We start from the raw sequence: 16,335 nt of genomic DNA, 5'->3' as shown, positions 1-16,335 counted from the left end.
AAGGAATGCATGGGGTGGCGAGAGGAGAAAATGCCTGTGGAAGGAGTGAGCAACCCAGAGCCAGGCGGTGAGGACGTTCCAGCACGTGGTGTCACTGCCAAGTTGTCTGGGTACATGTGGCCATTGCAACAGCTCTGTGTCTCCTCAGGGAGAGGGCAGGATGTGGCCCGGCAGTGGCAGGGCAGTAGGTGAAAGGGTGGTGCAGCCACTGACATGATCCTAGGGGAACAGCCAGCCCTGGGTTTAAACTGTGGAGTTTGGTGGGGAAACTTGGCCTTGTGCTTTTATACTTCTACTTAAGTTTATTTATGTCACAAATTGCTCTTAATAAATGTCCTCACCACTGTCCCACTGCCTTCAGTGATGGAGGAGGAGGTAGACAGCTGGTCTGCAGAACTTGAAGAAATAGTGAACGGAACCACGGTGTCCTCAATTATCTTACGCTCCTGAGGGGAGTACAGGAATCAATGAAAGGGGGGAAATTAAAAAATACATATTTGTCAAGAGAAAAATTACACTAAGGAAACTTGAGGGGGGCAAAAACACATCAGGATATGTACAAACAAGCAAGGCATTAAAAAAATAAAAACCATTATTTTCCAAAAGCATGCAAATCATATAACGTTTCTATGGGCAATAATTTAGAAATAAACATTGAATTTAGAAAACCAAAGTCTGAATGAGTATAATTAAATAGGCCCAGTTAAGAAGTGCTATTAGGGATCTGACTATCTAACAAAAAAAAATTTGCGGTAATTTTAATCATAAACAAATTTTAAATAACATATATAAAATGTATCCACTTTCAAGTTCTCTGATGTGGTCTTGTTCATTCAGTTCAAAAAATCAATAAATAAAATGAAACAAAGTAGAACTCTTCTCTCTGTATCTCTTTAGTACCATATAATAAATGTAGTAATAAGAATATATTTATTTAGCCTCAATATCAAAATCATCCTAGAATTAATTCATTATGACCACACATGCTTGTTACAAACAAGCCCATACACAATAAATGAATTGATTTTTTTTTTTCACATCATCTCTCTAAGCCTGATCAAGAATCAGACTCTAATAGGTGATCAGATGTAACTATTTCATCTCCTTGACTGTGGCTCAACACACCCTTACCGTATTTGGGGTACTGTTATCTTTTAGAGCCTATATGACTTTTTTTTTTTTTGAACTGGGGACCTAACTTAGGGGTGCCTTAGCACTGAGCCACATCCCCATTCCTTTTTATTTTTTATTTTGAGACAGGGTCTCACTAAGTTTCTTAGAGCTTTACTAAGTTCCTGAGGCTGGTCTCCCACTTGTGATCCTTCTGCCTCAGCCTCCCAAGTCACTGGGATTACAGGTACGTGCCACTATGACTCTTTTAAAGAGGCTGGTAGATTCTGCTGAGAGTACAGACAGCCAGACACAGCCACATGCATACACATGCCACAGACTCAAAAGGTGGTGACACACTTTGAGGAACTGGGATGACAAGGTCAAACTCCTTCTTGGGAATTTCCTACCTCCTCATAGTATCTGCGTTCTTCCTCTTCCACCTCCTTTTGGGCCTTTTCCCACTCTTCCTTCAGCTTGTCCTGTTCCTTCTGGTATCTCTCCTGTTATGGGATGTCCATAGATCGTTTGGAACTGACCACTGCATACATCTCTGGGATTTTTTTCTTCCTCTACATCACCATGTATAATATGTTGCGAGAGGACCTTTTTCGGGGTAATATTCTGAGCCTGATTGATTCACACCATAAAAGGGAAATACTACTTTGTGCCACTGGAACACTTTAGGAACATAAAAACCCAATAGAGAGCAGTTGTTTTCTGCTGTTGTGTTTTGTAGAATTACTCTAGAGAGTGATAAGAAGTTTGCTTGTGGAAAGAGAAAAGATGGAATAATGGAAAGTTCCCACAATCTTCCCGAGCTTGGGTTTTGTCATAAATCAACAGTTTGCTTCAACTGGGCCTTGCAGGGATGAGTGTTGCCAGGGATGAGTGTTGGCTGGGGATGTAGCTCAGTGGTACAGCACCTGCCCAGCAAGCATGAGCCGCTGGGCTCCACCCCCAGCAGCAGGGGGCAGAGAGAGACAGACAGACACTGGAGTTCCTGAGAGCTCACTAGAAGGAATGAATAAATGGAGATTAAAAATAATGCTTGAAATGAGAACTGACACCTGGATGTCTTAGGGACGGCATCCTGACATGACAGAGACAAAGGAATCATTGATGTGTGCTGCACAGACTCCAATTATTTTAGGCTGATGATTGTCAGTCCTCTCTCTGAGGCTAAAGCAAATTTGCACTTTGCCTTCCAGGAAGGCACTGGGATGTTTTCCAGGTATTACCCGTTAGGTCACTATCTTAGGAGCAAAAGGACTTCGTTGGAATGTCCAGAGATTGGCGTTCTTACTGATGCTCCAGGAAAACCACTGTTGGTCAGCCCATGGTGGACTCTTAAACTCCAGGTAAAAACTTATTATCAAAACTGAATATTGTATTATAGAGGTTAAGAGAGAACTTTGAGGAGCTTTTCAGAACACAGGAGACCCAAATCTATATAACAGCTGAAAACCAAGCAAAGCTTCTTATAGGCGTATCAGTTCCAGGAACCTCCTCATGAGCTTCACTCACCAGGAAGATGCAGGCAGTGAAAGATGCATTTCCTGTGTGACACACACACCCACCCACACACACAACCACACCATACATATACTACACCACACACAAAACACACAACACACAATGCAAACATAGCACACACACACACACACACACACACACCCCTTGCTTCCCTGCTTTCCTTCATAAACACCTTGGCTCACAACCCAAGATGCCACACCAGGTAACCATTTTTTTTGTGGGACAAGGAGCAATGCCCAAGCCTGGTGCCTGCATCTATGAGCATGGCCACCCTTCAGAGTGTGACACACCGAGGGCCAGGATGGGACACAGATGCCCCTGTCTTCTTTTCTCTGTGGAACTGTGACTCCTGATTGTCTGGGGAAGAAGCAGCTGATTTCCAAGATAACAGCAGATGGCTAGCCCTGACGTGAGGTCTTCCCAAGGGTCCTAAAAGTCCCAACCACTCTGGGATTTTGATGAATCAGGTTCTTTCTGATATTTTGGTATTGAAGGTCTAAGCCTCTGCAATTTTCAAAAATGCCAAATTTAACTTGCAGAGCTAATGCACACTAAAATTGTCTAAATATCTAACTCTCTACCCCCAGCTCTAGAAGTTAGGCCAAAAGAAGTAAAACAACAGAAAAAAAGAAGAAAAGTTTAAAAAGTAAGTAAAATAAACTTGTATTAAGCATCACTTTCTGACAGCAGAAGAAAGTCATCAAACTTAATGAGATTTAACATTCTTCTCCTTTAGAACTTTTTGGTAGCCTCTGCTCTACTAGGAGTGTAGTGGAAAGAGCATATGTTTTAAAGTCATGTAGACTTGGAATTGAATCCAGGCTCAACACCGGTTAGTTGTGTGACCTTGGACAAGTAATTTAACTGATGCAAGTTCAGTTTCTTCAGTTTCAAACAGGGGCTAATGAGACATACTCTGAAGGACTATGTGAGGATTAAATGAGATAAAAGTCACCACCAACCACAGATTCTGACACATCCCAAATATTCAACATAGGTTAGTTTCTAGGGTTACCAGGGTACTCTTGGAAGCCCTGCTAATCCACGAAGCAGGCATGAAGCCAGTGGGGACATGATAAATGTACTCTAGAATTCTTCTAGAATTGAGAATTAGCAGCTTTTACTCAAAGGTGAGTAAACATTTCTGCTTGAGGAACTAGATTGAAGCCAAATTTTACTCCACCTGTATGCTAACAAATAGCTTTTGGATAATTCATCTCACTTTTACTTGAACTGGAAATTAGTACCTAAGGAGGTGACAAATGGGTAGACAGAGCCTTAATCAATACGTGGGGGTTTTTCAAGTATTAACATGAATGGTTTCTCCTGTTCATCACTGTACCTCTGGCAGAGAGAGAGTTAGATACAGGATGCTGTGGCCTGGATATGAAATGAATAGACTTAGACTCACCAACTTAGGTGAAGAATTGGCCGCTATCCGTTTCCTGTGCTAACAATAGATTTAATGCAACAGAAATAAAGAAAGCACCATCTAAGGAAGGGCAAGGGAGGGGCAGCAGCAAACCCAGTCCTACCTGGAGCAAACGTTCCTGCTCTTGCTGCCACTTTTCCTGTCGCCTGCGCTCCTCTTCTGGGTCCCACGCCCAGAACTTAAACTGCTCAGAGAAATAAAACCACGATCAGAATTGAGCTGTTGTCAAGGACAGGCCAGGACAAGAGAAGACCATTTGCCTCCAGCCTGTCACCTAATGTAGATATACAAGCTCAAGCCTTCCTCTATCTAAATGTGCTTTTTGGTGGTGGACATCAGTGTTGAATCCTACTCTCTTCAATTCATTTTCAAGATGCTGGTGTGATCTGTGAGGCTTTGAGAACTAATAAACACACAAAGTAGCTATGGGGTCAGGGAGGCTTTGCTTCATTTCTTTCAGAAGTGATATCTTAATTGCATTCACACTCTTAAGCACAAGATGATCTACATACTTATCCTAGATCCAAGCCAATGGGACCAATTATTTCAGCAGAAATGAATTTTGAATGAACAAGTGTCGGCTGTACTATATAGCTAATGCTTTCTATTGCAATTGCTTTTCCATACCAGCTTTCCCTAAAGTGGGTTATTTAACTCACCAATGGCCACCTATGGATCTAGGTAAGGGGAAACCCCTTGACCTGGGGCTGGTAAAACACTCAAACCCAAAGACTTAAAAAAAAAAACCTTAGCAGAAGGTTTTTGCAAGTTTAGGAATCAACTGAACGAACTGGAACACAGCTAGTCCTCAGAACCCATGGGTTTAACCAATCACAGAAAGATTTCAAAAGGGAGTAGGTGTAACTCAGTGGTAGAGGGCTTGTCTAATGTGTGTAGGGTCCTGGGTTCCATTCCCAGCACTTCAGAAAAAGAAAAAAAGAAATATTTTCTTAAGTTGCACTAAAAATATACAGACCTTTTCCCATTATTATTCCCTAAACAAATGAATTAACGACTAGTTACCTAGCATTTACATTATATTAGGTATTATAAATAATCTAGAGAAGATTGAAAGTATATGGGAAGATATGTAAGGGGTTATGTGCAAATGATGTGCTGTTTTAACTAAGGGACTTGACCATCTAAGAATTTGTGTATTTGACCAAGTCTTGGAACCAATCCCCTGTGGACACTGAGGGATGACTGTAGTTAGAGAAGGGGGCATAGAACAAAGCAGGTACCTGAATATGGGAGTGGGAGGGTTCAGGGATGGAAGGGAGAGAAATCACAGCCTGCCTCTAGGAAATCAGCAAAAGATGGGCTCCTTCATTTAAAGTCTAGCTTTAAATGAAGGCACCAGAGTAGGTGCCAGCAGACCAAGCTCATCAATAACTATGTTCTTCTCTTTCCTCTGTTCTGATGGAATGGTTTTGGGAGGCACTTAGAACTCCCTGGGGATCCTGAGTGGCAAAAGAGAGTGAGGGTGAGGGAGTTAGGGAGGGATGGGAGAGGCCTAGCAGGGCAGGGTGGGGAGTAAGCAGAATCTACCTTCTCCCAGCAGCTGGGAAGCTGGTCAGGGTCAGTCCTGTCTAAGGGTTTGACAGGTTCAATTACTGCCCAGGATACCAGGGCCAACCCACTTGCACCCTGTCCTATCCCCAAAAGAGGTGTATCACCACGCAGGTGCATGATGGCCAGTCAGCCCAGGGAAGTGTCTCAGGCCATCATCACTTTAGTATATTTAGATAGATGAGACAGATGAAATGAGGGTCTCATTTTGTACTCTTCGTGTGATTCTCACAAATAGTGGGGATGACCATGATGTTCATAGAATAGTAAAGAAAGATAGGCCTATAAGATAGGTAAATGTACTTCCTATTTTCTACTCTCGGGGTTCATACTACACATATGCATACCATAGGTTATAGCAAGGTATGCAGGGGTACTTAATTGTATATAAACTAAAGTTTCCCAAATGTCCTCAAATGACCATTAAATGTCATCCTAGTCTATATGTGTAATAAGAATTGTAATGCATTCTGTTATCATATATAAATAAAAAATGTCATCCTAGTGTGAATCCCCATGGGAAATTGTACTGGATTTTAATGTTGCTGGGTCCTGGTATTCCCCTAGGACTTGGAGGCAGTTGAAATGTCCAGAAGTTGGGTTTGGCCCTTCACTGTGGAGAAGTCAGATGTTTATGTGGCTAAAGACATAGGGGACCAGTGAGGAAAGTCCAAAAGAAGAAAAAATGAAAGAATCCATTAGGAATTATTTAAATCTCAGATTAATGCTATGTGGTAATCTCAAGAGTAAGTAACACAGCGGTAGAAAGATGGAAGTGTGGGGTGGGGATTCAGCTCAGAAAGCACTGCACATTGGTTAAAAAACAAAAGAGAGAAAACATTTGAGGAGGAAGATGAGGAGGAAGACACCAGTGGAATAAACAAGAGGGGAGAAAAGTGATCTTCCTCTTTTGGAGGTTATTTGCTGAATACTTACTGCAGCCTGGGGTTGGGGGTGGGCTGTCCCACTAAGAGGCCCAGCCTGCAGAGCTCATAACTGAGTGCACAGAATGATCATCAGAAGAGAGTGTAACACCCGTCTCAAGGAGAGGCGAGAGGTGCTAGAGGAAGTCAGATTGGAGATCACTGAGCCCACTTGGCCCTACAATTTATTTGTTCATAGGTCTGTATCCCCCTCCAAGGCAGGGTTGCCTCTTTTCCCTTTAAGAATCCCAAAGCTTAGTGTTTTAGGCCCTCAATAATTATGTTTTTTGAATAAGTGAATGCAAGCACTTCACGGGGGTGATGGAATCCTGCTTTCACAGGACGTGGGGCCTCCAGTGCTACTCGGGCCCACTGAAGACAGCGTGAGTCTGCCGAGGTCAGCATCCTCTCACGCTTAGTTCCTCCTCAGGCTTTCCTTATTTCCAGGTTTCTTATACTTTCCTATCCTATGGGGAGCCAGTTACTCTTGAAAGAACATCATGCTTAAGGGGTGGTATTGTTAGAGAATTTACTTAAATAGGTCAGTAATTTTTCTTTTCCTTGTTCTATTTTCTATAAGCCAGAAATGAGACTGTATCTCTTTGGAGTGACTCTTCACTCCACTCCTGCCCCGGGGGCAAGTGAACAATTGAACATCCTTGCTCTGAATGCAGTTTAAAATGGAAACAAGCGGGCATGTCCCACTCTTCGGATCTGTACCATGAACACCAGCTTTGGGATACTTCTGGGGTTCCCATCCATCACAGGTGGACTCAGCTTTCCCGGAAGTTTGGGATTGCCAGTATTGTCTGGTACCTGAGTCTCCACAAATGGTCTGAAAGTCTGGATTATGGCAGGAAAGATTGAGGGTTATATGACAAATTAGGGGCCCCCTTCTCCACTCTGCTTAGGCACTTAGGAAGTAAGACAATCTGCCTCTAGGTAAGAATTGGTATTGGCTATAGCCTGTCTCTTGGACTAGCCACTGGGGAGGGAAGATAAGCTAAGAGGCACTGTACTATACAGGCTTTTCAACTAAGGCTCACAACAACCATGAAAGACAGCTATTCTTATCTCATTGCACAATCAAGGAAGATGAGGTACAGGGAACTCATGTGATATTTTTAGGATCACATGGCTAACAAATTTGGAATCTAAGGTATAACAGTGATTACACGGCTACCCTTAGGTGACTCTGAGGCAATGCTACAGGACATCTCCAGGTGGATGGGCATTTCAGAGGATGAAGGAGGATGATAGGCAAAGTGCTGGAAACACCAGTTCAGTTTTCAGATAAAATTCAGAAGTAAGGAATCAGATGTCATGTGTCTTGACGTTTTCATTAGCAAATGCTTTCTTATTGAAATAAAAAACAAAAAACAATAGGTACAAGTGAAATAATTCAAGATCCTGATATAGAGAAGGGGAATGAGTCAAGGCATTGGTGGACTCCCCCAAGGAAGCCCAGGCTGGGTCCTCTCTGTCAGCAATATGCTACAATGAAGTACTGTCCTTATTTTGGAAATGAGTTTCAATGTCTATAGAAATTCTCTATTTTAGTACTAAGTTCTGTTATCACACTAATTTTAAGTGCTACTTTAGACTTCCATTCCTGGCTTATCATTTTGTTTCCAGGCATGGTATCAATTTCACATAATGATAATCCATGTCTTCATAATTTACCTGATAGTATTATCCATGACTTTAAGTTGTTCTTTTAAAATAAATTGTTTGGGTTTTATTTTTGGTTGAATACTTTTTTTGGGGGGTGGTGGTACTGGGGATTAAACCCAGGGGTGCTCTACCCTTGAGCCATATTCCCAGTCCTTATTATTTTTTATTTTGAGAAAAGTCTTGCTGAGTTGCTGAGACTAGCCTTGAACTTGTGATCCTCCTGCTTCAGCCTCCCAAGAAGCTGGGACTACAGGAGTGTACCACCATGCCCAGCTGGTTGAATATTGTTTTAAAAAGTGCTGTAAATTAAAATCACACGAATGATCTTGCTCTTTCAAGTGGGTTACTTACCGGTGTAGTTACAGGTGACTTTTCACTGCTTGGAGAATCTACTGCACAGAATGAAAGAAAGAAAGAAAGAAAAGATAATGATATGAGTTATTCCTAATTGCCTTTCTTTCGGATCCTCTTAAAGTACTGTGTAGTTCCTATGTCAGCTTGAAAACTAATTCAAGAGCATTAGAAAATCAAAATAAAGCAGACCTCTAAACCCTGAAGCAGGTTGTACCCATCACCAAAAGAGTAGAAGTTTTCAGGGTAAAATGATCGACCACATCAATTAGCACCAGGTACTAGACTAGGAAGCAAAAACTATCCCTCTTAGTGCTGGTACTCAATATACCTTGCATTCTGGCTTAACTGAGCAATCCTTCCCTGTCTAGATGGAGAAGGATACAGAGAGGCCAGATGTCATTCAGGAAAGAAAGAGAGTGACACAGTTAACAAGAGAACCATTACCAGTTTCTGGTTCTAATCTTTGTTTTAAAAAAGGTGGGACTGGACAATAAAGAAAGTGGTGGATAATAACGTTTCTTTGGATTCTCTAAAATTGACATGAAATTCTACGGATTTCCTTTCAATTTCAGTGTAACTGGTATTGCTAACATAGAGCTAGCTCTTTGCTAACTGTGTGTCAGAAACAAGCATTTTTTCCCTGAAATCAGAAATGAAGACAAATGCCAGAGACATCATTGGTTGCCCCAACATGGATTTGTGCACAAAAGAAATGCAGCTACCCAGTATGCAGTTTACCTGACCGGGAGAAAAACTGGGAACGTCGCCAAGAGTTCTGAACTCTAAGCGGAACACTGGCAGTGCCAGGTGACTCTAGATCAGATGGCAGAACAGAACAGAAAACCATGAAACCAGTGAGAGCTGAATAGGACTATGTCCCACTAGCAAAGAAGGCTTGATTATAGTCGACATGGGAATTGGGAGCCAGTGAACCCGAAGTGCAAAATGTTGTACAAAAAACACATTTAAAAAGTCTGAAGACAACAACAAACAAAAGTCAGTAGAACTGGCACAGTTTATGCACTTTTGTCTATCTTTGTGGGGTTAGGTGAAATTTTTTTTAGACTTATACTTAACAATGATATTGTTTAAACTTTACCTCTCAAAATGGTAAAACGATATGCTAGGCAGGAGAAAAATGCACAGTGGACATTACTTTGGGAGAACCCTAGGAAAGTACAAAGGCAGCAGAGACAGGGGGTTTAATTTCTTTATACACATGATGCTTTATGAAGGTCATGTGTGCAATTCTGTGGCAGATTAAAAAAAGGAAGTGTCTAGGTCTGTACATGGTGCAACAAATGCACAGAGTTCCTGGCAAGTGTTCATATCCTTACACTCCAGTTTTTGAAGCATGCGCCTATTTTACTGAAACACGATTTTGACATATCTTTCTGCTGGTGTGTGAGAGTTGAGAAAAGGATACTGGTCACCTTTAAATGTCTTCTGTAAAAGTTTTCATAGCATTTAAAGACTAAATTGATGTGTATGTGTGTGTGTTGGGGAAACCTGTGGAACATCAATTAGGGTTGACTTTTGGATCTTTAGTGGCCATATGATCAGTTCATAAACAGATGACTTTAAAGAAATATGGGTGATATCACTCTCTGGGGGCAATATTATTTCTGAGAGTATTTATTAGGTGTGGCTTCGGGAATCCTGATCCTGACCTTATGGTTCTTTTGGACTTGATGTTTGATTTAAGACTAGTCACTAAATGTGTACTGACTTTTTTTTTCTTTTTTCTTTTTTTGTTTTTGGTAATGGGGATTGAACTCAGGGGCACTTAACCATATCCCCAGCCTTTTTTTTTTTTGTATTTTATTTAGAGACAGGGTCTCATTGAGTTGCTTAGTGTCTCATTAAGTTGCTAAAGCTCGCTTTGAACTTTTAATCCTCCTACCTCAGGCGCCCAAGCCACTGGGATTACAGGACTGGCTTGTACTGACTTTATATCTGGGCAGAGACCCATTATTTGCCCCCATTCCAAGCCCAATAAAAGATAAATCATGTCTTTTAAGGTTACATTTATTAAACGTCTTTTGCTCTCTTTAAGAATTTCATAAATGCCAAACAAGTATTACTGTTATTTTTGTAGCTATCAGTGATGTCTTTGAGGCACAATTTAAATAAATACTTCGATTCAGTGGTTTTTGGGGTGTGTTCCCCAGATCTCCACATCAGTATTACCTGGGAACTTGTAAGAAATGCAACTACTCTGGCTCCTGTCTAGACCTACAGACTCGTACCCTGTGATGGTGGCCCTGTGCCTCACGGGGGCTGGGCACATACTCATGTTTGAGAACTCCTGCTTGAAGCCATGACTCTATGATGTAAACACTTTTTTTTTTTTTTTTATGGCGGGGCTGGGGTCGGGGTACTGGGGATTGAACTGAAGGGCACTCAACCATCGAGTCACATCCTCAGCCCTTTTTTGTATTTTATTTAGTGACAGGGTCTCACTGAGTTGCTTAGTGCCTCACTGTTGCTGACGTTGGCTTTAAACTCGGGATCCTCCTGCCTCAGCCTCCAGAGCTACCAGAATTACAGGCATGTGCCACCGTGCCCCATGTGAACACTTTTCTTTTCAGGAAAGCATTCAGGAATAGTTTATTTCTGCTGGACATCTCGTTCTATACTTCTTCTCCTATTGCTACTATTCTGCAATCATTAGATTACCTTATCAGTGGTTATTCCAGGCTAGGTACTAAGCAAAATGCTTTTTACAAATTATCTCATGCAATGCTTCTGATATCCCTAAAGGCTGGTGTAATTATTATTTCTAATTTACAGGTGGCAATTAGACATTAGAGAGAACCCAATGGGTGTATAGGTAAGAACCAGATGAGCAGGAATTGGAACCCAGACATTCTATCGCCAGCCTCTGCAGCTACAATATAATTCTCTCTTGGAGTCTCTGCAGCTCCAAACATAATTCTCTTAAAGTTTCAAAATGTTCCAGTGCTACTAAATTTTATTTTTTTAATCATTCAAAATTGGCAAAGCATGAAGTAAAATCCCAATTCAATAGCACATTTCCCCAAATCAAAATGCCTTACAACAGGTAATGGAATATATAAATACATGACAATACAACTAATTAATATGGCTTAAAATATCTATTCCCACTCTATATTCCTTATCCACACAATTACAAGTGCTGGAAATAGGGCAGAATTAAAATCTGTCTAAATATAGCCAATTGCTGGCCCAGTTGTGAGCCTTGATTTTTTTCCAGTTCCCTTCAGGATTGTAGGCCTGACAATTTAAAGCAAATGATTTGAAGATAGTATTGAATTTACTTCCACATGAAGAGATGAATGACCATCAGTACATGTGCCAATTAATTCCCCACCAAATGTTCCCTGTTTTATATACAGGGTCCAAAAAATCTGTCAACAAAGACTAATGGGAGGCAATGCAGATTCTGTCAATGGTGACCCCAAACAGCTGCCCATCCTTAAAAAGAGAAGTAATGATAAACCCCAGTCACAGTGAACCTGTACCATCCTTGTTTGCCTGAACTGATAAATCAAATCTAATACACATTGGGGAAAGCAAATTTTAAAAGAAACACAGGAATCTTATTGTCCTACCTCCCAAACGCTAGCCATTTCCACATCTAGAGAACCTGTATTGGTAAAGCCCAGTGATCTGTTTTGAAGAATAATCCCCATGGATGGTGGAACTCTCACGACCCATCCTTCACAGCTCATATTTGTAAGGGTCCTTCCTGGTGGCATGGGCACCTGAGTTTCTCATGAAGATAAACGGATTAAATTTGGATTCTTACAGAGCAAAGGGGTGAATTCATAACCCATATATGGCCTATAAGGTACTTGGCGGGGGTCAGTGTTATTTTAAGATCTTCCATAGTAATAGTAGGTGCTATTTAAGATCTTTGTAGGCCCTCACTCTTATTTTTAGAGGTCACCCCTTCTCCCATTATATTAAAATGTATCAAAAATATGCAGCACATTAAAATATATCCTCAGTATGTTCTCATATATACACTAAGAATTTTTTTTAATGTTTCATGTATTCTCTTACTATAAAATTGTTAAAAAGGTTAAAATTGTTGCCTACCAGTAACACATTTAATCTACATAGTGAATGCTTCCTCATCATGTATAAGCAGAAATTATTAATGGAGTAAAAAACCTGACTTTTAAACAAAATTACTGTCAAGTTAAATGAATATTCTATGAAGACTAAAATGAAGAATAAATTTGATGCAATATTAAGATCATAAACTTTTCAAAACACTTATTGATTTTTAAAAATTTTAATTGACTCTTTACGTTTTGGAGATAATGTAAGAAATTTTAAAGGTCTCAAACATTTGGATAGGCCCCACTGAACCCTATAATGCCTGATGTTGGTGACAGGGGTTCTCAGCTTGATCAAATAGGGAATGTGGCCTCAGTTTCCCATTCTGAAGTTATTTATTCAGCCATCGCAGACTCTGGCAAAATGTCTCCTGGATAAAGGGACATCACAATAAAGGGTGTAGTCATCTTTTAAAACAAAACATTTTACTACAGATGGGCCCAGCAGAATATGTAGATCTAAAATTAAAACATTTCCTTCTCTTTACCTTGGGAATTGAGATTTGGCAAATGTAGTTGGTTGGTTTCAGGCATTTTGTCCAGAAATGGAAACGTCAGGGTGGCTTCTGGTTCTGGAGATTTTGGCTTCAACACCTGGATCATGGAAAACAGATGTGTACATTATAAGCATTGTCCATTAATAAGTATACATGAAAGAAAGTTAAAGGATCCCTGCCTATTACATAAGTCAATAAGCTCAAATACTAATTTATTTTTATTTATTTTAAAATTTTTAGTTATTCATGACTGAATGTTCTCTCTGATTTGTGGATGTTAACCCAAAACAGGGAGGTCAGGGAGGGGAACAATACAAATATATGGGATGAGGCTAAGGGGAATGAAGGGAAGGGAGGGGGAAGGGGAATAGGAAAGACAGTAGAATTAATTGGTCATGACTTTCCTAGCCTTGTATTTATATATAGGACCAGGGTAACTCCACATCATGCACGACCACAAAAAGTGGGAACCTAATAGAACGAGTTATATTTTTTGTATGTATACTCTGCCAGAACACATTCTACTGAGAAATATTTAATTTTTAAATGGAAATTTTTTGCCCCTTCCCTAAAATCCTTTCATGCTTTTCTACATCAATATACAGATCAAATTTTCAGAGAAATCAAATAAGAGCAAGAAATGTGATGATCATTTTCCTTCAAACCCAGAAGACAGTAGTCTGTCTAAACTATACATTACTCTCTCTCCTTTTCTTATTGGCAATCACATATTCTCCTTCTGGTCCCACACAATATTGAAATTATAATGTCAGGAAATGAGATGTATCACCTAAGATGCTCAGAAGAAAATCTTACTCCGTAAGTGCTAAACATTATAATAATATTACCTTTTAATGGACATTATTCTCAAGACACTATTCAAACAGCCACAAACTTATACAAAGCACATTAAAGACAATATACTTAAATACAATTTATAAAGCCCTGAAGTTAGGTTTTCATTTGCCATGCGTAAGTCGCTTATTTGCTTTTAAACCTATCAGCCTTCTAAATATTTTCTTCCTAATATTTACCTCAATTTTAGCAATAGTACTTTGGATGCCTCTGGATTTCAATAACAAGAAACTCGGGAGATTATTATTCTACTATAATAGCTTTTAAAGTTGTGTTCTTATTAAATTTCTTCCATGTTTGGAGTCTCATTTACATTAGTTTGGTTTGTTTTCAGACACTAAGTCTTCACCATTTACCCCAGTTATCTCAACCTTGGCTACTCTGGTAGTCTTAAAAACCACTAAACCTGGGCTGGGGATGTGGCTCAAGTGGTAGCACACTCGCCTGGCATGCATTACTAAGACTCTGAGCATGAATCTGAATGAAGAACACAGCTGTATCAGTCCATGTCCTTCTAGCTGCTTGTAGGACTTAATACCGACCCTGGTCTCTGGCTGGCAGCTGTGTTCCCAATAGATTAATGTGATAGCTAATAACCTGAGGGTGGGTGAGACTAATGGGCCACTTCTTCCATCACAGGTTGATGAGTGATTGGGTTCTCAGGATGAATGAATGTTAGAATTTCTTCTCCATAGTATTTTATTTTTCGTTATTAGTCATATATTCAACCCTAAAAGAATCCTGAGTAAAATATAGTCGAACACCTCATTCATCATTACTGAGGTCAACCAGATGTCCTAAACTTGTGTATTAAGCAAACAGCAAAAGTTAGTCCTATTGAAGTTGATAACCCTCAAATCTTAACCTGATTCTATTTCCTCCATGGATGAGGCTGACAGAAACACCATTCCAGATAATGTCTGGTTGTAAATAAAATAGTTAATTATTAGTAGAAATACACAGAATGATGCTATTTTAAAGGGTCAGCCTCTATGCACGAGAGCTTTGTTTTATGAAGGTGACACCCTCAAGTGAATCAGAAAATAAAAGCTCTTGCAAATACTTTTATGATCACTTTTATCTAAGAATTATCAGTAGGGAAGGAAGACAAGGGAGAAATTCACATGGTGAAGGTGAGAAAATCACTGGGTACAAAGACTCTCATTCTATCTGCTAATCAACTAACAGGTGTTTGTTAACCTGGAGTCCAAAAATGGAATTCTGGGGGTATATGTACTTGGTACTATTAGATATCTAGGATAGCAATCTTGTGTGTTTTATTTTAAGCCTTACAATATCTAGAACAATGTTTACCAGATAGCTTTGACTATCCATGGCACAAAAACCAAAAATCAAACTTGAAGATGCCTGGAGACAACTTTTCCATAGTGGGGTATACGTGACACTGGGGTTCAAAGATGGCTCACACTAATGAGTGGACACAGACGAAGAATGCCAATGAATACTTTTTAGTCATGTTTTTCATTTTGTTTGATAAAAAAAAATCTAGGAGTGATATAGAGTTTTCCTTTCAGTTTAGATTTAAGTGAAAAAAATGAGTTTGGAAGGATAATGAAAACAAAATGTCTGAGTGTATTGTGGATAAGGCAAAAATCTGCAAAGGTGGGAAATCCTGCCTGTCCCTGACCTATGGCTTGATCTATAATTTAATTTCACTTTACAGACCTTCAAATCCTTCTTGGATTCTCCACATAGAAAAATGGGGACTAGCTAATAGATCTAAAACCTTACATATTTATTTATATACTTATGAAAGGCCCCCGGAGCATCAAGGCAACTGGCTTTAAGACTCTTCCATGGACACATGGCTCTCAGTTCTGAGCCAGGGACTGTGTCATGTTCCTTGTTGAATATCTGGTATCTACTGTGGCACCTGGTACAGAGAAGGTGCACAGTCATTACTGGTTGAGTAAATGAGAGATTAATGAACAAAGTGATAAATTTTTCATTTTAAAGTCAGATCCATATTGTGGGTTGTTTATTTTAATGGTGACATACACCACATTGACTTTGCCAGGTATACAAGGGAGTAGTTCTCTTTCTTGCTGGCCCATTAGAATTACCTGGGAACCATTAAAAATACAGACACCTGGTCTCTGTCTCTACAGATTCTGATCTAGTTAGTCCAGAGTAGGTTTAGTGGTTTTTTTTTTTTTAGAGAGAGAGAGAGAGAGAGAGAGAGAGAGAGAGAGAGAATTTTAATATTTTTTATTTTTTAGTTATCGGCGGATACAACATCTTTGTTTGTATATGGT

General features: G+C 39.9%; 1 protein-coding gene across 18 annotated transcripts in view; it reads right to left on the bottom strand.

Annotated features, from left to right (window-relative positions):
* Nucleotides 1-16,335, bottom strand: part of Limch1 (LIM and calponin homology domains 1) — a 218,358-nt gene that overhangs the window by 17,976 nt on the left and 184,047 nt on the right. For 13 of the 18 annotated variants that reach the window (XM_048784399.1, XM_015482070.2, XM_048784402.1 and 10 more), the window contains 5 exons: nt 13,196-13,301; nt 8,596-8,636; nt 4,182-4,262; nt 1,521-1,613; nt 342-446 (listed from right to left, as the gene is read on the bottom strand). In XM_048784399.1, the coding sequence (XP_048640356.1) occupies nt 342-446; nt 1,521-1,613; nt 4,182-4,262; nt 8,596-8,636; nt 13,196-13,301 (426 nt within the window). Of the gene's footprint in view, nt 1-341; nt 447-1,520; nt 1,614-4,181; nt 4,263-8,595; nt 8,637-9,336; nt 9,412-13,195; nt 13,302-16,335 lie in introns of all 18 variants that reach the window. The other 5 variants (XM_015482065.2, XM_048784405.1, XM_015482067.2 and 2 more) reach the window with 2 other exon arrangements.

Source organism: Marmota marmota, unplaced genomic scaffold (genome assembly GCF_001458135.2).
Source record: "Marmota marmota marmota unplaced genomic scaffold, marMar, whole genome shotgun sequence".
In the NCBI taxonomy this organism is placed as follows: domain Eukaryota; kingdom Metazoa; phylum Chordata; class Mammalia; order Rodentia; family Sciuridae; genus Marmota; species Marmota marmota.
This window is presented reverse-complemented; position numbering and strand designations above follow the sequence as displayed.